The sequence below is a fragment of the Herpailurus yagouaroundi genome, unplaced genomic scaffold (assembly GCF_014898765.1).
Source record: "Herpailurus yagouaroundi ecotype Mexico unplaced genomic scaffold, PumYag 246, whole genome shotgun sequence".
In the NCBI taxonomy this organism is placed as follows: domain Eukaryota; kingdom Metazoa; phylum Chordata; class Mammalia; order Carnivora; family Felidae; genus Herpailurus; species Herpailurus yagouaroundi.
Genome location: NW_024412463.1, coordinates 9,307,972 through 9,331,100, shown reverse-complemented (window position 1 = coordinate 9,331,100; position 23,129 = coordinate 9,307,972). Strand labels below are relative to the sequence as shown.

At 59.7% G+C, this 23,129-nt stretch overlaps 1 protein-coding gene across 4 annotated transcripts in view; it reads right to left on the bottom strand.

Moving 5' to 3' along the window:
* Positions 1-23,129, bottom strand: part of PHACTR3 (phosphatase and actin regulator 3) — a 217,605-nt gene that overhangs the window by 91,430 nt on the left and 103,046 nt on the right. For 2 of the 4 annotated variants that reach the window (XM_040459800.1, XM_040459802.1), the window contains exons 2-4: positions 13,583-13,744; positions 9,927-10,004; positions 3,151-3,333 (exon numbers count right to left, since the gene is read on the bottom strand). In XM_040459800.1, the coding sequence (XP_040315734.1) occupies positions 3,151-3,333; positions 9,927-10,004; positions 13,583-13,744 (423 nt within the window). The remainder of the gene's footprint in view (positions 1-3,150; positions 3,334-9,926; positions 10,005-13,582; positions 13,745-23,129) is intronic. The other 2 variants (XM_040459801.1, XM_040459803.1) reach the window with 2 other exon arrangements.

Sequence of the window (23,129 nt, the reverse complement as noted above, 5' to 3'; positions counted from 1 at the left end):
CAACGTGGAAGGTTTTCACGAAAGCTCCGTATTTTTAAATGCTGACTTGCAATGATTTAAGCGGGGAGTTTAAAGCCTGTTAGACTGTAATCCGCTCCCTCACTGCAGGGCTTTGCTCAAGGCCAGGCTTCTCCCTACAGACCTGGTGCTCCCGGCGGCGGCGGCCTCGCTCAATAGCACAGCGCAGGTGGACACGCCTCCCAAAACACACGTGCTGAACGAGGCAGGGGCTCTGGGGCGTCTGCAGGCAGCCGGATCCTGCGTGTTAATGCCTCGCTCCCCAAAAGTTGCTTTTCTGTAGTGACGTCGACAACAATCACCAGGAGCAGACACTTCCGGAGGGCTCAGGGTGTGTCCGGACAGAGTTGGGGATTCCTGCGGATTACCTAAATGCAGCAACCCCGGGACATGGTGAGGCATTATCCTCACGTGTAGTTGAGGACACAGGCTCAGAGAGGTTGAGTGACTTATTCACAGTCACACAGCTTAGTGAGGAGTTGAGGCACGTCTCAGACCCAGGTTGGCCCAGCAAACACATTGCCCTGAATTCCCTAATTCTATACCCCTGGGCGAGCTACAGACCCCTGTACCTCCGTTTCACCTTGACAGAAAAGGCAACGACACTAGTGATAAAACCCCAGAGGCATTTCCAGCATAAAACGAGCTAATGCATGTGCTCAGAACAGCGTCCTGCACGCAACCAGCATCCTTCAGAAAATCGGGCCTTTTCTCTGTGTTCCTATACTTTAGTTTGCTACGTTTTCTTTCACGTGAACTCACACTTTTCGTCTCAACTTGTTTATTAGAAGAAAACCCGAATCACCACCCGGAGTGAGAAACCCGTTCCACCTGTGCTAATGAAAATAAACTTCGCTGTTAAAACGTTCTCTAGCTATTTGCCACAAGCCACCTCTGGAAACTCCTCTCCCACACCCTGGGGGCACAGGACCCACACCGAGGGCAGGAACGAAGAGTCCAGCTGAAGGGTGAGGCTGCATCTCTGGGGCCCCACACCGACCAGGGACAATGGTCTCGCTCCCCGGGCCCTGGCCTGCCCTGCAGCCCGGTGCTTCGCCCACAGCACAAATCCCCTGTGGCCCCACCTCCGTCCCGTGCCCCAGAGCTCCAGCTGCCTTCAGCCCCTCTCTCTCTATCTTACCCTGGCTCTGGCCACACGTACAGACCTTTAGCTCTGCACAAGTCCCCTGGTCTGTCCTGCTCCCTGGCCAACCACAGCCCCCAAATCCAGCCCGTGGGCTGCTTTCGTAAATAAGTTTTGCTGGCACCCAGCACATCTTCTGTGGCTGCTTTTGGGCTACTCAGAAGCGGTGGGCGGTTTCACCGGGAACCTTCTGACCCACAAAGGCAACCGTAGTTAACTGGCTCCGTGCAGAAAAAGTTTGTGGACCCTGTGCTCTGTCTTTGCAGATGTCCTTCTCCCAACCGGGATGCTCTTTCCCTCACTCTCTGCCTGGCCAATGCTTGCTCATCGCTAGGCTGCCCCAGCCCCCAGACTCAGGGAGGGGCCCCAGTGTGCACGCCCGCTGTCGTGGACTCAGCAGGTTTGTCCGCCTTCCCCCATCACTCTGGGAGGACGAGACCCGGACACGTTCGCCATGAGGACCCCCGACCCGACAGCACATCCCGTCCAGGAGAAAGGCCTTCACACGAATCTGTGGCCTCAACAAGCCAACTGTACTCTCGAGACTCCATCCTTAAACCAAGCACACAGGGAAAGAGAGCGCCGGAGGTTAGCAGGGGCGCCGACGGAGCAGGCAGAGCTGAGCAGCAGAAGGAACCTGCCAAGGAGAAGTGCCAGGCGCCAGTAGGGGGCTGGGTGCAGCAGCCTGGCACGCGGGAGGCCGGGCGGCCACGGGGCAGGGCTCAGGCGGGCTCAGGCGGGGTCAGGCCGACCACCACTTTGACGCAAGCCTGATGCCCGGGGCCACCGGGGCACAGTCATATGCTGAGAGGGTCTCTGCAGGAGAGGCCAGGACTGTCCCAAGGGTCACAGCCCTTCAGACCGCAAACTCCTATCACATCTTCAAGCTGGGGTAAGATAGGGGAGGCACAGCCACCCCCAGGGAGGGCGGGGCACGGCTCTCAGCAGGTGCCCACTAGTGCCGGCCGGGGCGGCCGGTGGAAAGCGTCGGTGTGAGCCTCGTTTGGCAGAAGAAGGCAGCAGAGAACAGATGCCCACCCGGCTCCAAAGCCACAGAAGCCCCAGCAGGCCTGTCCACACGGCCTGGATTTCCAACCTGCCACGCTTGTGCAGACGGTTCAACTTCCAACCCCCACCCTGTGCCTGGCGTACTTATAGCTTGTAATTTTACGAGGGGAGAAGTTCCCAGCTTGACGGTGAGGTCCCCCCGAGTATTTCTGCAAAAAAGCTAATGGGTCAGAAGAAGAGGGGCGGGTGCTTCAAAGCACCACGGGCTCCTTCGGGGGGCTCGTGTTTTGCCTCCGCTCTGCCTTCCCTTCCTCCCCACCTCGCCCACAGCTGGCCCCTGTCTGGTCCAGTCAGTGAAAACCACCATGGCCACGGCCCCCACCGTCCCCACGGAGGCTCAGAAGGGTGCACGCTACCTTCAAATGGCACCGAATGAGAACTACTGTTCTTCCCGCCTAAGAGAGCTGGGAAAAGAGGTTTCAAGCAACACGTGCAGCACGCCCTTCGGCGAGGTGGCGAGGACAGCCCTGCACGAGGAACACGGCATCCGACGCCCCACATGCACCACACGGCTCCGGGCGCCGTGCGCCGGGCACTGAGGTCATGCTCTGTGGAGGACACAGCCACCTGCTGAGGATCTGGGCCACTCGGAAGGTCCCTCGACCCCATCCCGCCCTCCTATCTTGGGGTCAACGAGGATGCCCCTACGGACACCGGCTCGCTCCCCTGGAGAGAATTTTCCTGCTCAGACGTTCCCAGTGGCAAGAGACTGTCCTGGGAAGAGCCAGAGAAAAATGCCCCGGCAGAGTTTAAACTGCACACGGCACAGTATGGCAGGGCTCGGAGCCCAGAGCATGGCTGTGCCTCCAAGGACAGGATTCTACCAGAGCTATTGTCCAGGCCGTGGCCAGGGACCTCGGCTGCCACCCAGCCGACGGCCATCCCGGCAGTGGCTCAGCCCCGCACAGTTACAGCCGTACCTGCATCGTCAGAATGGGAGTCCGAGGGCAGTGGTGCGTCCAGGGAAGGCTGGTCTGTCCCGGTGGCCAAAGGGCTTCCTGGCTGGGCTTCTTCTGAAGTCAGCATCTCCTGCTTGGGGGTGGACGGTTCGCTCTGTGCCGCTCGGGGGCCCCCGTCAGGATTGCACACTTTGCTCTCAGCATCTGTAAGGAAACGCGGCGGTCAGCGGAGCCCGCGCCTCCCTTCCAACACGCCTGCACTCACGCGGGGTGCCTTCCTGGGAGACGTGCCATCCCAGGCCCTGCTGTGGTGCCCCTTCAGTTCTTCCCCACGCCACCCCCCGGAGTCCCCCTCCACATCCGGTCTTCTTAAGGGGGTCCCAGCACTGCCTCACCCCCCCCGCCCCCCCGTCCCCGGGGCCTCTGTGCACCGCCTGCCTATGGGAGCCTAGGAAAGCCTCCACCCACCTCCGTGGTGCGCGCCCCCCACTCCCACGCTGGCCTCCGCCCTGCGGCTCACTCGACCAACAGCGCATCCGCAGGTTGGATGCAGCTGTGCCTTTAAAAGTGCTCGCAGGCTCCTGCAGTCAAGCCACCACTGCCCTCGCCGCTGGGACACGCGGGGCCAGCGGGCCGGGGCGAGAGGCAGACAGTGCAAACCTGAGCTGCTCCTGTCCTGGCAGCAGAGGCCAACCCAGACGGGACAACAGACCCTGGCTGCCGTATGCCCTGAGGTGCTGCAGGCATCTGCCACAGGACATTGTCACGGCTACCGGTAACCAATCCACGTTTGCACCCACCATTCCACAATCAGGTCCCTGGTACGCAAATCTTCTCAGTCCCCCACTGTGAGTCTGGGACTGGGCCCACCCAGGGAGGCGGGGATGAACAAGTCAGTCCTTGCCGGCAGGGGGCTCACACTCCGAGGCACCGCAAGCCCAGGACTAGGGGCACAGAGCAGGGAGTCCCTCGGTCTAGACAGGTGGCCTTCTCAGAAAAAAATAACCCCAGGCTCACGGTGCCTGAATGGCTCAGTCCGTTAAGCATCCAACTCCTGGTTTCGGCTCAGGTCATGATCTGGTAGTTCATGGGTTCAAGCCCCACGTCGGGCTCCATGCTGACAGCGCTGAGCTTGCTTGGGATTCTCTCTCTCCCTCTGTCTGCCGCTCTCCCACTCATGCTCCCTCTCGCTCTCAAAATAAATAAATAAATAAACTTAAAAATATTGTTTCAAAAAATGACCCCAGGTTCCTAGTAGGGCTGAAACAAGGATCCAGTGTCTCCCCTCGCTTGGGGGCTCGGCTGCTGGAACTTGGGAGGGTGTGGCCTTTGAAAATGAGGGGCTTTGTGCCCAGGTGCGTAACCGGCCCAGTCGCATGGCCACCAGAGGGCGGGTCCGGGCTGGGACACGGCCAGCTGATAACCATCACCCCTTCTGAGACACGGAGCACCGACCCACGCACGGGGCACCTGCACGGCCCCCTCAGGTGTCACGGCCAGTTCAGGGAGGTCACCACGGCACAGAGCAGCAGTGCGACCCATACACGTCCCTCCGCGGGGAGACGGCACGGCGGGGAGGTCAGCCTGGCTCGGGAGAGCTGCTTCTCATCCCCGTGTCGGGGAGGCGGGGGTGCGGGGGTCGGTCTCAGAGTCAGGCCCCTTCCGCCTCCACCTGTCTCACTCCCTACCTGCCGCCCTCGTGTCCTCCAACAACGTCCCTTTCACCCCCAAAGGTGGACAAGAAGTAGGTCACCCTACCCATGCCTCCCATCCCACGGCAGACACCTCTGGGCATCCGCTTCCTGGCCTCCGAGACGGGGGTAAAGACATCACGACTTGCTTCACGGCCTCCACGTGGGAATTAAATCAGTTCCGCTACACCACACACCTGGCCAAGAGCAGGCACGCGACATGTGCTTGCAATTATTGTTACTGCCCTTGATGAGGCCTGACGAGGAAACCTGAGGGCCCGGCCCCTGGGCTGAGCCCGCGCGCCCACGTGAGGGTGACAGGCTCCCTCGGCAGGATCCTCGCCGCACCCGGGACTGGGGCCTGGTGCCCGGCGTGGGACCCCAAAGGGACAGGAGTCGCGGCTGATGCCCACCAAGCCCCCCTCCCCCCTCCCCCACCGGCTGCACAGCCCTCCCCCCAGGGAAGGGCAGAGAGGCCGGCCAGCCGGAAGTCTGGAGATTTGGGGCTGGGAAGGGCTCGTCTATGCAGCCAGGTCAGCTGACCAAAGGTCCTAGACGAGGAGCCAGCAGCCTCTTCCAAAAAAGGTGACGGCTGGTATTTTAGATTTTGTGGGCCACACGGCAGGTACTGCGTTCTTTTTAAATTTTCACAAAACCCTTTAAGTTTAAAAACCGTGCCCAGCCCGAGGGCCTTGCAAAAACTGCTCCCGGGCCAGACCTGCTGCAGACTTGCAGCGATGGTCTGCCAACCCGCCCTGGCGCAGGCAAAGACCCAGCCAAGGGCACAGACCCAGTGGGCATAGCTGAATGTCACAAAGCTCAAAACTACACTTTCCCGGACGCCGCTCAGGGCTGATTTACGCGGACTCGACATGCAGTCGTGACGGTCTCTGCCGCCAGCTTACTTGGTCCTCGGTGGCAGGGCGCAGAGCACAGCTGGCACCGAGGGGCCTGCCTGCCGGGGACACAGCACCGTCTCGGCCGGACCGCACACCTCCGCGAGGGGAGGCTGCCGCCCGCCGCTTACAGAGGCACACCCCTCCTTCGAAAGGACAGGCCGCTGGCGGCCAGGGACGACCACTGTTTGAACCCACGACCCTCCCCTAGTCATCACCAACGACCATCACGTGACCAGAACTCGCCCGTGTGGGGCCCAGAGGCCTGCAGCCCGTGGCCAGCTCAGCCAAGGCTTCGTCCTCCCCAAACACGCGGACTTAGGGGCCCTCCCCTGCGTCCCCGCTCAGCGCACTTGTAGGACCTTTCTGGGCTGCGCTCAGAGCCCCGGTTCATAATCGCGTTCAGTGAAAGGTTGGCAGTTCCCAAAATAGCCCTGCTGACAGGGCCGTTGCCTAGAAACGCCGTTGGGGGGGTGGCGAGGAGATGTGGGTGGCTTGTCCCCTGTGCCTCGCTGTTCAGCCAGCCCTCCCTCCCGGCCTGCTCTCCATCGGATGTCCGTCCTCCCCCCCGGGGGCTGTGGAGGGGCACGCGGTGGACCACCGGTGTCACACAGAGCGGCCACGGCGACAGGAACGTGCCGCAAACACACGCACCGCGCCCGGCCTTCCCGCCACGTAACAGCCAGATGCACCTGACTCGTCGCCGCCCAACCCCCCCTCCCCGAGGAAGGAAACCACGCGTCTCTCGGGTCACCGAACACAAGTATCTTTTTTACACCCGGCGCTGGAACGGGAGATTCCTCCAGTTACCGAAGCAAATGCCGAGTGGACGCACGCGGGAAGACGGAGCAAAGTCACTGGGGGGAAATGTGCAGGCTCCTGTCCCGTGGGCTAGGATGCGGCGGAGGGGCGGGGAGGCTGCTGGCCCTCGCCAGTCACCCAGGAGTCGGCGGAGCCTGGCCAAAGCAGGGAAGGGTCACCTGCCCCCTCCCCGCGCACACCCGGCACATCAGCAGACTTGCAGGAACAAGGGGGGTGGGGGGTCAGACTGCCTCATAAAACCACACACCCAGGAGGGACACGGGCTCCTCTCCCGGGGACCCCGGGGCTCTTCCCTGCAGTCCCCTCCCGGGGACCAGCTCACATCATCAGGCTGCTGACTGCTCTAGGGGTGGGCAAACCCCCAGGTGACACACACAGAGACCGTGCACGTGTGCGGCTTCGTCCCGGCCAAAGAAGGGCACGGGTGAGGTCTGGGGCAGCTCTGCAGGGTCTGTGACCCGAGCCCGTGGCGGCCTCTCTGGGCCCCTTGGTCACTGTTACCCACACCCCACCACCCAGGCGCCCGCTGGGCATGAAGCCCTGGGTACCGCTTGGCCACAGGGAGGTGCTCCGGCTGCAGACAAGCAGCCTGGCTGGCAGCAGGTGCTGGCCATGGAGTCCTTCCTCCGAACCCCGGAGTGGGGGCTCACCCCCACACCGAGGCTATGCGGAGGCCAGTGGAGGGGAGGAGGCTCAGCTCCGAGCCCAGAGCCGGAAGGGGACACTCGGCAGCCCCCCACGGATTCCCAGCACCCAGTCGGCCATCCCGATACCAGAACAAATCCGGGGCGCACACGGCCTGACCAGGACTTGACCCCGCCCCCAGTGGGAAAAGGCATTTTCTAAGCAAGTGCTTGGCACAAACCCCAGTGTGGGGCAGGAGGTGCCCCAGGAGCCTGATGCCAAGCACCGTCCTAGATCCTGCTGTCCCTGCAGCCTCAGGAGCTGGAGCACATGGAGGAAAGAGCATGACAAGAGCACGTCCCCCTCCTCCCCCTGGCCCCAGGCCGCCTCCCAGAGGCACCCTGCTTCCCTAGCATGCCCCCCTCAGCGACACGCTAGGCAGGCTCACCGCAGACCCGCTCAGCCCGTGCCCCTGTGCTGCCCCGGGCTCCTGCGGCCACTTGGAAGTGCCTTTGTCACCCGGTAGCTTCCGGGGGGGGGGGGTGCAGGGAAGATACAAGGCTCTGTCAGACCCAGGGCCCCCTCCACGCTTCCTACCTGCTTGCCCCTCACCCACCTTCTCCCTTCCACCGAGGGCCCTCCAGGGCTGGAAGATACGTCCCACTTCCCCACTCTCCCTGTTTCTCAGCCTCGGTGGCACCAAAGCCAGAGGCAGCTGGGGAGGTACCGTGAAGTCCAGCCGCGTGGGTCCCGCCCCCAGGGCATTTAATCCAAGAGCGCGCCTGGCGAAGCTAACGCACAGCGCAGCTCGCTCTGAGAACCAGCCTGCTCTCCCGGGGCCCTGGGATCCCCCGCAGACATGACCCCGTGGCCCCCTGCCCAGGTCGGGTCCCGGGGTCTTGTTCACCGGGTGCTCACCCTACCCCCCTCTGTGGTGATCCTGCATCTGTGGGACCATCTCCTGTGGCATCACTTAATGAGCACGGTTTCAACCCCTGAGGAAGGAGACCGTGTGTGAGACCCACCTGGTTCCCGGTTCATAATCACTCGGCGAGACAAAGTGTGATCTAAAGGGGGGGGTGGTGGCAGATGACACTCTGGGGGCCAAAGCCAGACACCGCCTGCTCCATATGGCCCATCAGTCATCAGACAAAACCGTTTAACAAAGGTTCAGAGCTGAGGAAAGGCAGACTGCTCTTCTGGAAGACTCCCCTTCGGTTCTGCACCCACCCCTCTGTTTTCCTGACAGCAATCAAATCCGTCCACTTACTTTTCATGCACCAGCAATAGTATTTTCTATGATAGATGATCCACAGGCCTCAGGTCTGTTTTCATTTCCCATCCCCCTTCCCCAAGGTCCAAAGGAAGGCTGGCTGGAAACATGCTCAAAATGCAGGATTTGGAGCTGTTTTGTCCCATCCAGACTAACACAGTCCAGGTTCCTATCAGCAATGACATCCCCCCAAACCCGAGAGTCGGAACGTTCGGCATCCGAACCCTGAAGGACTGGGTACCGAGCTCTCCTCTTACACGCAAGTTAGATCATCAGTCGTGAGCCATCTGCTGTGTTGGTTTCCCAGGAAGACGGCGTCCTCAAAATACTTCACTCTGTACGCACCTGGGTGGCTCGGTCGGTTCAGCGTCCGACCCTCGATCTCAGCTCAGGTCATGATCTCTCGGTTTGTCGGACCGAGCCCCGCATCGGGCTCTGAGCTGACAGCACAGAGCCTGCCTGGGATTCTCTCTCTCCCTCTCTCTCTCTCAAAATAAATAAATAAAATTAAAACCAAAAATACTTCACTCTTTGAGGCTGAAGAAGAGACATGAGGACAAAGACCACAAGGGGTTTGAGAGCAGACAGGCAGGACGGGGGCGGAGCCTGGTATACATCTGGATGCCCTGACTTCGCGAGGTCCCTTCCCGGCCCTGATTCCTGGGCCAAACGACAAACACGCTAGTGAGATCTAGGACAGGAAGGGGGTAGGGGCGCCACGTGCCCTCACACCCTCTGGGAACTGGCTCCGGGAGGCCAGGACCCTTCAGTCAGGAGGCAAGAGCTTGGTCAGGCTCGAGAGAGAGCTCCCAGCGGCGGTGAGGTGGGGGGGACACCAGAGTCCCAGAGGAGGAGGACCCACAAAAGGTGTGCGTCGGGCCCTGAGTCCCGTGCCTCGTCATCACCCAGAGAGCAGGACGAGGCGGGGAGGCCACGAACGTTACGAATGACCCGCGAGCCACAACAGGTGGTGTTTCTCAAAGACACAGAGGTGGCCACGCGGACGTCACCGTGGCGAGGCCTCCAGGGCACAGTGTGAGCAGCATCCGAGCGCTCCCGGGGGGCTGAGGGTGCTGTGAAGGGGTGAGGGTGAGGACGCTCAGCACCCAGAAAGCCGTCCACACGTCACAAGGACCAGCAAGGGTACTAGACGGCCGTGCGAGTAAAAACAACTCGCCCGCATCAGGAACAATGACGTCAACAGGAAAAAACCAAAAGCCAATCCTGCCACTTCGTGGGGAACCAGGACCCGGCAGCGGCCTGGCCCAGGCCCAGCTAGGGCAGGAAGCGGCCAGACGTGGCCCCACAGGCGTTAGCTCCGGCCCGCTTGCAGAGGTGGCCCCGTAACCTCACGGAGGGACCCGATGGTGAATGGCCTCCTTCGGGTCCAGCCCCTGTATCCCGATACCCGGCTTCCCGGATCACCGTTCTGCCCTTGACCTTTGCCGGGTGCCCTGGCCCAGCACCTGCCACCGTGGCGGCCCCACTTACCCCGCTCCATCATCTCCAGGAGACCCTTCTTGATGAGCTCCTCCCGACCTTGCCTGCCGGCCATCTTCTTCTCCAGTGCTGCACAACATACAAATAGGCCGGTGAGTCACGGGCAAGACCACGGGGCTGGGGGCCACCGGGCGGGGAGCGCCGTTGGGGACTTCCAAGCTTTCTTACTACGCAGCCTGATGAGCGTTGCACGTACGCACGGCGGAGGGGAGCACATTGAGCGCACTGTTCAAGGCAATGATTTCTGTGATTCATCTGCAAAGCAACACCTCGGCTAACGCTTCCTTACGCTGACTCCTGCACATGCCTACCCTCCGTCAAAGGCTCCCCAACTTACCGGCCCAGGACCGCACCCTCCCTCCACCCCCAACACCCGGGGGTGCTTTTCTGTGGGTCCTGTTATGTTTCCAGACACCCTGGTGGCTCTAGAGCTCTGGTCAGAACATGGTCTTTTGTGACCACTGCCTTCCCAGAAGTTCCTCCGAGAAAACCCTGGGTTTTAAAGCTTTCAGAGAAGTTGCCAGACAGGGAGGGAGGACGGGGGCGGGGCCCGGCCAGGGTGCCAGCTCCCACTCACCCCTACTCATGAGGCCGGGGGCTCACTCTGCTTGCCAGTCTCCTTTTCTTCATCTGTCCAGAAAACTATCTGCCTACAGTTAGAACTCAATTTCCAAATACGACCCCATGCAATTCCTTGGACCCCCTTCTTTGAAAGATGCAAATTGCTGGTTACTAAGCCTGATCCCAGAGGGCCTATGGGTCACCCGTGTGTGCCAGCACTCTGCCCGGTGAGGGCTGCAGCGGGGAGCACAGACCGGAGCCGGCCTCTCCCCTCGGAGCTTAAAGACTGGCAGCAGAGGACAAACAGGTAAGGACGAGGAAGTTACTTAGCCAAAAATATCTACTGAGCACACGCTGGGGTGTCCCTGGGAAGCAGAAACAATTCAGCCCCCCTCCCTCCAGGGCTCGAGTGGGAGCCAGCCGGCAGGGATAACAGAGCTGCTCAAATGCTTAGAACTAATAAAGCATTAACTGAGCACCTACATTGTAAAGGCATGGGGGAGCCAGACAGGCATGGCCTCCACCTGGAGGCAGCGCTGGGGAAGCTGGATGAGAAGCATCTACACCTGGGGCCGTGGAATGACCCAGAACCAGAGGGACTGGGAGGTAGGGGTCTGGGAAGCCCAGGCTGTGCTGGAATGTCCGGGCCGGCCTCCCTCAGGGCGCTCACACTGACAGCTGAAGACGGACAGGGAAAAGCCAAACATACCAGCAGGAAGATGTTTTCCGGCAAAGGGAGCATAATTTCCTTTTTTAGTCCAATTTCCAATCCAATGTCCGGGGGCCAGAAGTAGGCACGAAACTGAGACACTGAACTCTGACTTTGGGAGGTGTGAGTAGAGGGGCTGCTGTCCGGCCTCACAGACAGGGGTGCGCAGAACAGGGGTGGAGGTCCAAAGAGCCGCGTGATCAGCCAGCCAGCTCGGGTCACGCTCACGGGGGCCCGGCTCACACACAGGACGTTGTCTGCTCTGACTCCTGAGCCCTCCCAACACCCCAAAGAGGCAGCCGCGAGGGTCTGCTGTCCCGTCTCAGGGGGCCGCCCCTATCACCGAGCCAGCCCCCCACAGCAGGTGCCGGCTCGGGGCCACTTCCCCAACCGCAGCCTCTGGGAGCCGTCCCCATGACGCTGCCCCTCCCGCCCCGCCCAGACCACTGCCGGCTTCGTTAGTGTCTTGAAATCACCTTCAGATTGACTTCCTCTCACGTTAACCAATAGTGCTTGTGAAATGGCGTTTTTGAAAAGCTGAAATAACTACCATCCCACACTTTGCGGGGAAGAATGGTCTGGAATAAGTAACGAAATGCAGTCCTGCTCCTGAGATGGCCAGATGCCTGATAAAGGGCCTCCAGGTGGGGATCCTGCAGGTAGGTATTAACCTGGAGACCTTCCATGCATCTACAGGGACCCCACAGCATCCTGACGAACCTCCAGGCCACTCAGTGGCAGCACAGTGCCGAGGGGGCCTGCACGGCTCAACCCTCCAATCCCACGGCCCAGAGAGCATCAGGGGCTCCCCAGGTCACGGAGGCCACCCTGCTCTGGGCCCTGGTGCCTTCCCCAACTCCATGCCTTTGCGTGAAGTGTTCCCTCTGCTGCAATGCTTTGCCCTGCTTTTCTCAAGGGGCCAATCACATCTCAGTTCAACGGTGCCTCCTCACCCGAGCCTTCTCAGATCTGCCCACCCACCCCACCCCTCCGCACTCCTCCCCAGCACCTGCTCAGCTCCCCTGGGGCCCCACAGGAGCCGTGACATCTCTCATGCTTGCACGCATGCTCACTGGTCTGTCGCCCCACTCCCCGCTGGGCAGAGAGCCCTAAGTGCACAGGGCCTGGGTCCCCCGTCTACTCTGTCCCTGGCACACAGGAGGTGTTTGAGATTCCTGCAGTAACACTGATGTGCTGCCCTTGTGGACAAGGAGAACGGGTCAATCAGCTTCTCAGGGGGTTAAAAATAATTTGTAAAACGTGTAACAGGTGTGAGGGAAAGACCTGTTGGGGTAGCCCTGTCTCTGCACGCCGCACGGCTTCAGGGCTGGGAAGGAGACAGGGGCCCTGGGGACCGTCAGAGACAGCAGCCCGAGACAGGCACTTACCAGGCTGGTCCCCAAGGCCTAGACTAATTCCACATGCGCGTCTCCCTCACTAATTGTTTCCAGCCGTAGCTAACAGGTGCACAGCTCAGCGCGAGGCCCATGGGGTTTGCTTCTCACGGCACCGGCCCCCCTCCCCTTCACCAAGGACAGCCTCTCACTCGAGAACCGACCTTGGCCGCGGGACCGCTTGCCCTCCCTGAGATGGGCGGGGTCACGGTAACGTGGGTGACCGGGGTGCTCTGAGTGTCTGGCTGGTCACTGCTCGCTATCACGGCCTGCTGTATGGCTGTCACCACATGTGTCCGCGTGGTTGTCTCGTGGCCACAGCTCCTGGCGTGGATTTCGAGGGGGCAGGGGCAACGGTCCAACCGCCACGACCCAACTTCCCACCGCGCTGGGACCGGCAGGGTGTGAGGATGGGGCCGCAGGTGAGTGACGGAAGGGGGCTTCTGGACCCGGTGGCGGGAGGGCGCTGGGGGGGCACTGCCTGTGGGCACCCTCCTCGGGAAGAGCTTAGGAGCCCTGGAGCCGGCGGCCCTGGCTTCCAGCAAGAGGAGGAGCCTGCGGGAATTGGGGCCGAGATGAGGGCCCTGGCCCTCTGAATCACCTGGGGGGCTCCTAGGGACGGCAGGCCCCCCGAAGTGCGGGTCCGGGTGTGGGGGCTGGGCGCGTGCTACTGCAGTGTGGTCGGCAAGGACTGCCGTCACCAGCTGGCCTCCCTGCCCCGCAGGGACCCCCAGGTGCGCATGAACAAGGTCCCATCCACCCGTGTGCCCCGTGGCTGTGGGCGGGCAGTGGGCTGCAGGTGTGCCCGGTGCTGGCCCCGCCCCCCCAGCCGGGTGGGTGGGGCCTGTGCCAGAGGAAGGAAGGGACCCAAAGGCGGAGCAGCCCCTGCTGTGGGAGCCCGCCCACCGTGGGGGAGGGGGAGACAACATCCGCATCGAGAAGCTCAGGGACAGTGGCACCGGCTCCCTGTCCCCCATGCTCACCGGATGTGGTCTGCTTCAGTTTTTCGTTTTTCTTCTTCCTCCATTTCCAGGGCTTGAAGATCCTGCCCAGCGTGGCCAGTTTGCTGTTCCTCCTCACGGGGGGGGTTCGGGTCCCTGAGACCAGATACTCGGAGCGCGCTGGGGGGGCTGGGTCCATCTCATCTGCAAGGGGAGCACACCAAGGAGGGGCCGGGTGATCACCAATCCCGCGTGGCTCCCCTCACCCACGGGGCCACCGGTGATTCTCCAAAGCCCGGGGCTGGCCCGTGCCCCTAGCATGCTGGCACGTGCAGAGTAAACGTCCGTGGGGTCCTCGAGCAACGGGGGACACTTGCTACTGCGGGGCCCGGGAAGAGAAAGACACATGCTTCTCCACAGGCCGCTCTGTAGTTCACGATGTGTTCATTGTTTAAGGAAAAAGATCGGTGAGAAAACAGTACAGCGGACAAGACGGTCAAAGTGCAGAGTCACGTGAGCCAGACAGCTGCTGTCTGCTGTCTCCACTGCCCGCCCGGACCCCTGTCCCACGGGCACAGCTCAGACCAGAGCTCAGGCCGGCGCCCGGGGGGATGGGGGAAAACCTCAAGATGCCCCAAACCCCTCCTGGGACAGGGCAGTGACGAGGCCCTGGGTGTGCTGAGTTTTAACCTCTCAGTGTCACTCGGGTGGGGGTTCACAGACCAGCCAGTGCTCCCCACCCAGCATGGCTGCCGGCACCGGTGCCCGGACCCTGGCCAGGACACCCCACGTGCACACACACACGCACACACACGTGCCACCCAGAACACATTTAGTCCCACAGCCAGTGGGTTAATTCACCTCACTGCGATGCACAAGCAGGGGCTGGGAGCCCGAGTTTATAAAGAGATAAGAAGCCCCAGAGGGGCCCAAATATGCTGGATGAGCAGGGCTGGAGTGAGGGGGTATCGGGAGGGTCCTCAGTGGGAGGCCACCAGAGGGGCCAGACCTGGCCTGGCGCCCCAGGTGATGGACGCCCCAAAGACGAGCCGCCTGGGCTAGGAGCAGCCAGCCAGGGCTCACGGCACCCAGCCCCTCCGAGCCTCAGTTTCCACACGTGTAAAATAAAGATAATGATCGTCCCTGACATCCAGCATTCAAAGGAAAATGCAGGGTGGCCCCAGAGGCTGGAAACTTAGGTAAACATATATAACACACAGTTGATTGAGAGTATGTTACAATCCATGTAGAATGACATTAACTACGTTTTAAGACCATATAGACACTCTGGTGTCTAAGACCATGCCAGTTCTGGTAGAAATTTTCACAGTAATTTCTATTATATGAGGAACAAAAGAATTATCCTGGAGTAAAAGTCACTGCTTGTTCCTGGCCAGGTACCAACTAACTTTACCCTCACAGTAAATCTATGAGATACAGGACTCCTATCATATCCATTTTACAGATGAGCACACTGAGGCTCAGAGCAGTGAGTCATCTTGTGGACCCACAGAGCGAGAAAACGCCGGAGGTCGGGCATGACCCTGCGGGGCCTGAGCCCGGACCCCTCTCGTATCTGGAAGCTGCCTCTACGGTGACTGTGTGAATTTATCTCCCGGAGCAGGACACAAATGGGTAAGACACCAGCAGAAGGCAAAAGCAGGACTGTCCCAGCCACCCAGGTTGCGCGGCCGCTCTCTGGCTGTTATTAATTGAGCGCTAACTACATACCGGAGACTGTGTCCCCGGTGGTCTACAAAGCAACCCGCGTGTGGAAGAACAAGCTTAGGGGTGTCTTGTTGAGAGACGAGCTTGCTTGAGCTTGTCCCCAGTACCCGGCACCCAGCGGGGGCCCGGTGGGGGGCGGGGGAGCCAAGGAAGCCCCAGGGCACCTGTCGCGGATCCCCCCCCCCCACCATCGCTCCAGCCGCGGGATGCAGATGGGTCCTTCTCCTCCCAGAAGCAGCTTTCTGTGTCTTACCATCCTCTCCTGCCTACGGGCGCCAGATTCAAGCGTGTGGGTCAGAGCCACACGGCACAAGGAGAGCCGCTGTCCTGCGGAAGACGACTGGCCAGGTCTCCCCAGGCCTCGGGCTGGTGTGAAAATGAAGATCCCCAGAGATGTGCAGAGGGACAATGGACCATTGTCACCACTCCACGAAAGGTGGTGTCACGGAAACACACATGCCCCACACGATGAGTGCGGAAATCCAGCGGAGGGCACACACACGGCTCCGAGTTTCCTAGCAGCCAAAGCAAAAACAGAGCAGCACAAAGTAGAACCTGTGACCCTGGTCCAGGCCACCGGCCGCCGGCGGCTCCCCCGCATGCCCCACAAGGCCTTGCAGCCGGTCTCCCCGCGATCCCCGCCCTTACAAATGTGACTGATCACATCGCGTTCCGCACGCTCCCTGCCCTTCCGCTTCTCCTGTAGCACAAAGTGCAGACTGGTCGCCACGTCTGTGTAGCTCCCCAGAGCTGCTCCTGGTGGCCACCCACTCATCTCCGCCCCCTATTCACAGTTGTCATCCCTGCGCGGCGGCATTCACGGCACGCAGCATGCTATGGGGGGCAGCAGGGTGCAGTTGTTAAGAAAGCAGGTGCTACAACCAGGCATCTGGGGTTCACACCCTGGCTCTGTCACTCACTGACGGGGCAGGGCGTGCTGGCACCACCCCTCCCTGCACCCTCACGCCTGCCCTGGCCTCGCTGGGGAACCGAGGGCACGGGACTTCCCAAATCCCTGCCCGGGGCTCGGCCACGTGGCTTGCTTGAACCCATGGAAGGTGGGCCGAGGGGCAGAGTCTCCCTCCTCGCCATCGCCTTCCTCCCCACCCTCTCCGTCCTCCCGACCATCATCGTGTGAGTCCCTGGACTCCCTGCCCCCCCCCACCTCTGCCCCTAGCGGCTGGAGCAGGTACCGGGGTTCCCAACGCCCCTCTGACACACAGGGTCCTCACGCACAGCCTGGAGCACAGAAAGGGCAGGGGCCCCCAAGGGCTCGAACTTGACTCGAAATTCAGCAGGGAGCCATTGAGGGATCTTCATCTCATTAAAAACAGAATAAACTGAGGGCTGATGGGGGGTGGGGGGGAGGGGAGGGTGGGTGCTGGGCATCGAGGAGGGCACCTGTTGCGATGAGCACTGGGAGTTGTATGGAAGCCAATTTGACAATAAATTTCATATTAATAAAAAAAAGATCTGATTTGTCCATTTAGCAAATATCCGCCTCGCTCGACCAGGACAGACACGTTCGTCTGAGCAACGCCTCGGAGACCTGCTGTCATCGGGGAGCAAAAGCCCAGGGCAGCAGGCTCCAGAAGGCTGAGGGCTGCACCCCCAGCACCCCCTCCCTCCTCCGCCTCCCCCCACTGCGGGGCTCAGCCCAGGACCAGGCGCAAGGACAGAAGCGTCAGAACAGACGCTGTACCCTCCAGCGAAGGGATCACGAGCACCTCGAGGACAGAGAGGGCACGACTCTCCCCGACTACGTGCCTGGGGGTCTGTGTGAGCAAGAGGCGGGTGTGTGTCCTCCTGGGCACACCAAGGGTGGGTGTGCACGGGGACACGTGTGTATGCAGGAGTGGCTGTGTTCCCGCATGTGTGTGTCCCGGGGGGGGGGGAGGGGGGAGGGCGGTTGGCGCCCCTGCCCTCCTCCCTCTACCTCCAGCCCGTGAGTTCACCCAGTGTCTCTCTCGGGCTGCTGGGGAGCCCCCTTCCCCCACCGGGGGCATTCCCGGGGGTGCAGACACATTAGCACATCCCTCCAGCCTCCGAATGACACAGCGGGGCTGTTCCCGGGCCACCTCTGCCACCTGTGAAGCATTAGCAGTTAATTAATGAAACATGTTTCCCCACATCTGCGTGAGGAAGTGAAACTGGCATCCACAGGGCAGGCGGGAGGCGTCCCGGGTTCCCAAATGATGGATGGGGCAGGTGGCCCGGCCTGCTGACACGAGACAGCTCCGCCCCCCCCAATACTCCAGCCCTCTCCTGGTCCCCAACCCTGCCTCCCTCCCCCACCGATGGATCCCACAGACCTACGTTGAGGTACCGCTCTAGGACAAGGCCGGGAAGGCCACCATGACTGAGCTCACTGAGCTTACGGGCTCCTTTTCATGCCTGGCCCAGGGCCAGCCCCTTCTTCATGACATCCCCTCCACCCTCGCTCCGATAGCTCTCGGACATCCTCCCGGGACGTACTGTTTACACTTGCCATCTGTCTTTCTCACCTGGACAAACGAAGTCCTGTCTGTGAGAACAGGAGCTGTGGCTGTCTCGTTCACCGTGGGCCCCTGGCATCTTTACGCGGGAGGTACTCAAATGAACACCGGCTCGGACGGTGACTCTGGTGCCTGGATCCGACCCCGTCCATCGGACTCCAGAGTCCACTCCTTAGTGACGCCGGGCATTTCCGCTTCCCCATCTTCCATCGACTGACCTGTCTCCCTCTTCTAGCACTTGGCCTCTCCCCAAAACACACCCCGGAGGGAAGACAGACAGACGCCCTCTCTATCAGCCAAAATCGGAAGACCGCTTTCCGCTTGCTTCATGCATTCATTCATTCCCAAACTCAGGCAGCAGGCGTCAGCTGAGGCCCGCCCGGGGCCAGAGCTGCTCTGCATGGAGGGAGGCGGGCTCTGAGAAGGGGGCTGGGGGGCGGGTGATACTTGATTGCGGCCTTGGAGGTTGAGGAGCTGAGTAAAGGGTGCGAATCCATCAAAGCACGACAGGACGTGGTATTTGGGCGACGGGAGATGAGGCAGAAAAGCAAGGTCTGGCGTCCTCATCTGGGAGGTCCAGAAGCCCCGTAAAACTTCCACGTGGGAGACGGACGTGCTCAGAGATGCCAACTTCCTACACTGCCGATTAATGACCAACACACACACGCACACACACGCAAATACACCTGCACGAGACCGTCATGTGTTATCACCACCACCGACCATAAATAATAGGCAGAAAATAACCTCATGGTAAGAGAGGGCTCTTTTAATTAAAAGTATATTGATAAGTGAATAAGAACACGGGGGCGCCTGGGTGGCCCAGTCGGTTGAGCGTCCGACTTCGGCTCAGGTCATAATGTCACGGTTGGTGGGTTCCAGCCCTGTGTCAGGCTCTGGGCTGACAGTGTGGAACCCGCTTCAGGTCCTCTGTCCCCCCCCCTCTGCCCCTCCCCTGCTTGCTCTCTCTCAAAAATAAACATTTAAAAATATACATAAATGAATAAAACTGTGTCGTCTTTGGTGTTACCAATTTGCCAGCGTGGGTCTGGGCACTCGAATCTGAGAGCCTTCATCCTGGAGCTCGGGGTTTCTGGAATGGGGAGGGCAGGGAAGACACAGAGGACCAGCGCTGTGAAGGGGCCTCACCGAGTGCCGTGTGGATGACGGCTGCAGGGAGCCAGGCTGCAGGCAGGGAGGCTCTCTGAGAGGGGACAGGCGGCATGAGGGTCGCAGGCCGGCACAGAAAGGAGGGAGGGATCCAGAGATGTTGCTGAGTGAGAGCCCTCATCAGAGCCGGGAGAGCCCTCCACCTGGGGCATTGGTGCACAGGGAAGGATCAGGAACACCCAGGTCTGTTCCAGCAACAGCACATCTACGGAGCACTTGCTGTGTTGTGCGACAAGCCCCGTCCTGAGCACCGAACACGAATCAGTTCCTTTCGTTCCCATCAAGACCCTAGAAGGTGGAGGCGCTTGGGTGGCTCAGCCGGTTGAGTGTCTGAGTCTTGATTTCAGCTCAGGTCGTGATCTCACAGTTTGTGAGTTTGAGTCCCATGCTGGACTCTGTGCTGACAGTGGGGAGTCTGCTCAGGATTCTCTCTCTCCCTCTCCCTCTGCCCTCCCCTGCTCATGTGCTCTCTCATTCTCTGTTTCTCTCTCTCCAAATAAATAAATAAACTTAAAAAAAAAAAAAAAAAAAGACCTCAGCAGGCAGGTCAGTCTTTTCATCCCCCGTGTGACAAGGAGGAAGCCGGAGGCACAAAGGTGTGAGATAACTTTCCCAGGTCACACAGCTAAGGTGACAGGATGCTTACAAGTCAGGATGTCCGCTCCAAGAGCCCTCATCCTAACCCCCTCGCTAGATCACATGGAGCGGGGGGAAGACGGCACTGTCGGGGATGAGGGGCGAAAGCCAGGGCTGGAGCAGACCTAAGCATCAAAGCAGCGTGGAGCAAAACCGTGGCACTCAGCATCGAAAGAAAGACCTACGGCTTGTGGCCAGGCCACGAAAGATGTGCCCTGACAGCTGTCTACGCAGGAAGTTCTCGGTGTTTTAATTGAACCACCACCAGGACGCGTCTGAACCTCCAAACCCAGATTTTCAAAATGGATTTTAAGTCTCCCAGATGTACAAGGACTGTGGTTTGACTGTCCCCATTCCTGGAAAATTCTTGAGTGACGACCTTAGAGCAGGATATCTGGGGAGCACTGATCAATACGGACAGAACCAGGGCCCAGAGCCGAACACCTATGTGGTCCACTCCACGTAACCGTGGCCGGGAGTGGAGGCGGGGACAGGTCGCTGGGGTGGGGAGGGAGAGGGCAGGGATGCAAGAAGAGGGGTGAATTTACTTAAAGGGGAGAAGAACTTCTAAGGGCCGATGGCTCTATTCCCAGGACCTCCGTGGGATTTTCCTGCTGCTCTGCGAGCCTGTCCATCAGAACCTGTGGTCCCTTACAGCCCCCGTGCGGATAACCGTGGCCTCACCAGTAAAGGCCACGAGGACCCCAAGAGCAGGCTCCCACTCCTCCTCAGGCACCCAGCACGGCACCCGGTGTGTGGGATAAATGAATGATGGACTGAGTGAATAAATGAATGAATGAGAGACATTGATCCTGCGGTAGAAAAACTGAAGGGGAATCCAAATGCAGGTCACTGGTTATTAACAGAGACCCGGAGTCACCTCTGCGCCCCTGGACGGCAGGAGATAATTACAATCCCTAAGCGCCTTCCAGGCTTCAGGCTGGCCCATCCCCTCCCCCGGCGGCCGCCACGAACAGCCCTTGACACAGACGGAGGCTTTCTCGGCCCTGCCCGTCAGCCGAGGCGCCCAAGAAACACAGGGAAGGCAACAGGAGACCCTGGCGAGGCGTCGGAGTGAACACGAGCCCCGGGACCCTGCGGATCGAACGGACGCTTCGTCGTAGGAGAACACGGTTTAGAAGGCCAAGGGCAGCCGCCAAATTCATTGGCACGTTCATTCCAAGCAAACGACCCCAGGAGGCAGGGGCTACGTTTCCAGCTCCATTTGCCATTTGAGAAGAGGAGGCTGAGGGGACAGGACCCACGTATGGAGTCACACAGCCGGTAAGTGGCAGGGCTGGCACAGGAGCCCAGGCTTTTGGATGTAGAGCTCGCGCTGGGGCGACACCAGTGTTTCCCAAAGCATGTTCCATGGAACCCTAGCTTGGGAGATGCTCTACGGATAAAGACCGATGGGAAAACGCTGCCTACACTAAAAGCCCTCCCTGAAGGGCTGCCGCGAATGATCACAGTGAAGGCTCTGAGAAGTCCTGCAGTAAGCAACCGTATACGGCTGTTTCACCAGCTCTTCCTAAACAGACAGATCAGGCAACCCCTATTTACACCTCGTTGCCCAGACAGCCACAACCATAACCACACAACAGACTTCGAGCAGGAGACGTGAGATGAAGCAGTTTAAACATATATCCTGCAGGGGGCGCCCGGGGGGCTCAGTCGGTGGAGCGTCTGACTTCGGCTCAGGTCATGATCTCGCGGTTCGTGGGTTGGAGCCCCGCGTCGGGCTCTGTGCCGACGGCTCGGAGCCTGGAGCCTGCTTCGGATTCTGTGTCTCCCTCTCTCTCTGCTCCTCCCCTGATCTTGCTCTCTCGCGCGCGCGCTTTCTCTCTCAAAAAGAAACATTAAAAAAAAATTTTTTTTAATGTATTCCTGCTAAGAAGTGTTCACGACAATTTATTTTTGGAATATAAAAGTCTTATCCCTAATATCTGTGTTCCAAAGATAACAGGATTCTCTAAGACCTTTGCAGAAGCTGGGGCTTTGAAACTTCCCACGGCTCTGAGCCATGTAGCTGCCCGGGGCCCCCGCACAGCAATGGTGAGGAGAAAACAAAGACGGGACAGTGGGTACCATCTATGCCCCGACGCCAGTGCAGAAACCAAGGCCTCCTCAAAGTGGTTTCTTTCTGCCTCGCACGTCTGGTGGGAAAACCAGCGCACGGGACGAGAGAAACCATCTGTTTAGCATCAACCCCATGATCCTGCCAATGGTCGCTGACGTCTGCCAGACATATGGCCGGTTCTCCAAGTGAAAATCAGCTCAAATCTGCAAATCAGGTGGGTCTGAAAAGGCTGCGTGGGGTTTGCAACGAGGCATTAGACCACGAGGGCCGTGGAGTTGGGGACGGTGAAAGGGGGGACCCGGAAGCCACCTTTGGCGTCTCGGACACCGGTGTTGTCAGCATCGCGCTTAGTAGGTTGGTCTGCACTTGCGCGTCGGCAAACTCCTGCAGAAATTGCTCAGCAAGAAGCCCACGGGCTTTGCAAAGACGAAAAGCTGCTTTTAGAGACAGCCGCCTAAAGATCTTCTTCTACAGAGGGGAGAAAAAAGCGTATTTCAGAAAAAAGGATAAACCGTAAAACAGCGCACCGAGAGACGTCAGCATCGCACTATAAACGGAGATAATATTCCCCACTGCCTTCAAAGCCCAAGCCCCAGCCCAGACTTTCCACGCTAAAGTGTGACATGAGGCTCTTACATGCCAGTCAGAGCTTATGGACAAATGTTAATTTTTAGAAATACGCGTGCTTTTAGCATTTCTGAGAGGAATTACACACATGTAAAGGCTGGGAAGAGTCTGAGCCAACAGATTTGCATCTTGAAAGTGGGTCCCACGTTCATGCCGCTCGGGTCAGGAATGGGCCAATGCTTTCTGTAATGGGCCAGACAATCTCTGTGGCAACTACCGGGCCGCTGCATGAGAGCCATCCACGATACCTAAATATTAGGTGCGGATACACTTTAATCAAGCTTGATTTATAAACACCAGTGGAAGGCGCATGTGCTCTGGGAGCTGACCCCTGCCTTAGGTGGTCCCTTCGGAAACGTCTTTGGGGAAAAGTCCCACTGGACGCCGGGAGAAGAAAGAAGGCGGGAAGGAATGGCTTTGGCTCAGGATCCCTTACCTTCACTCTCGCTGCTGACCCCTAGGGTCCAGCCAGTGTCACTACCCACCTCCAACTCTAGCCTCAGACTGGTTTCCCAGCATCCGCTTAAGCCTGCCCCACCCCCTACCCCCCCACCCCCCACCCCCAGCAGGGTCTCGCATTACTTTCCTGCTTAACGTCACTGTGACTTTTCTGGTGAAACACAAGACCCCAACTGTACCCCAATCCTTCTACTTTTATTTATTTATTTAGAGAGTGAGAAAGAGAGCAGGGGAGGGGCAGAGAGAGGGAATCCCAAGCAGGTTCCACGCGCAGTCAGCACAGAGCCCGAGGCGGGGCTTGAATTCATGAAACGGTGAGGTCATGACCTGAGCCGAAATCGAGAGTCCTTTGAGCCACCCAGGCGCCCCCAGGTGACTGCTTCTTTTTTTTTTT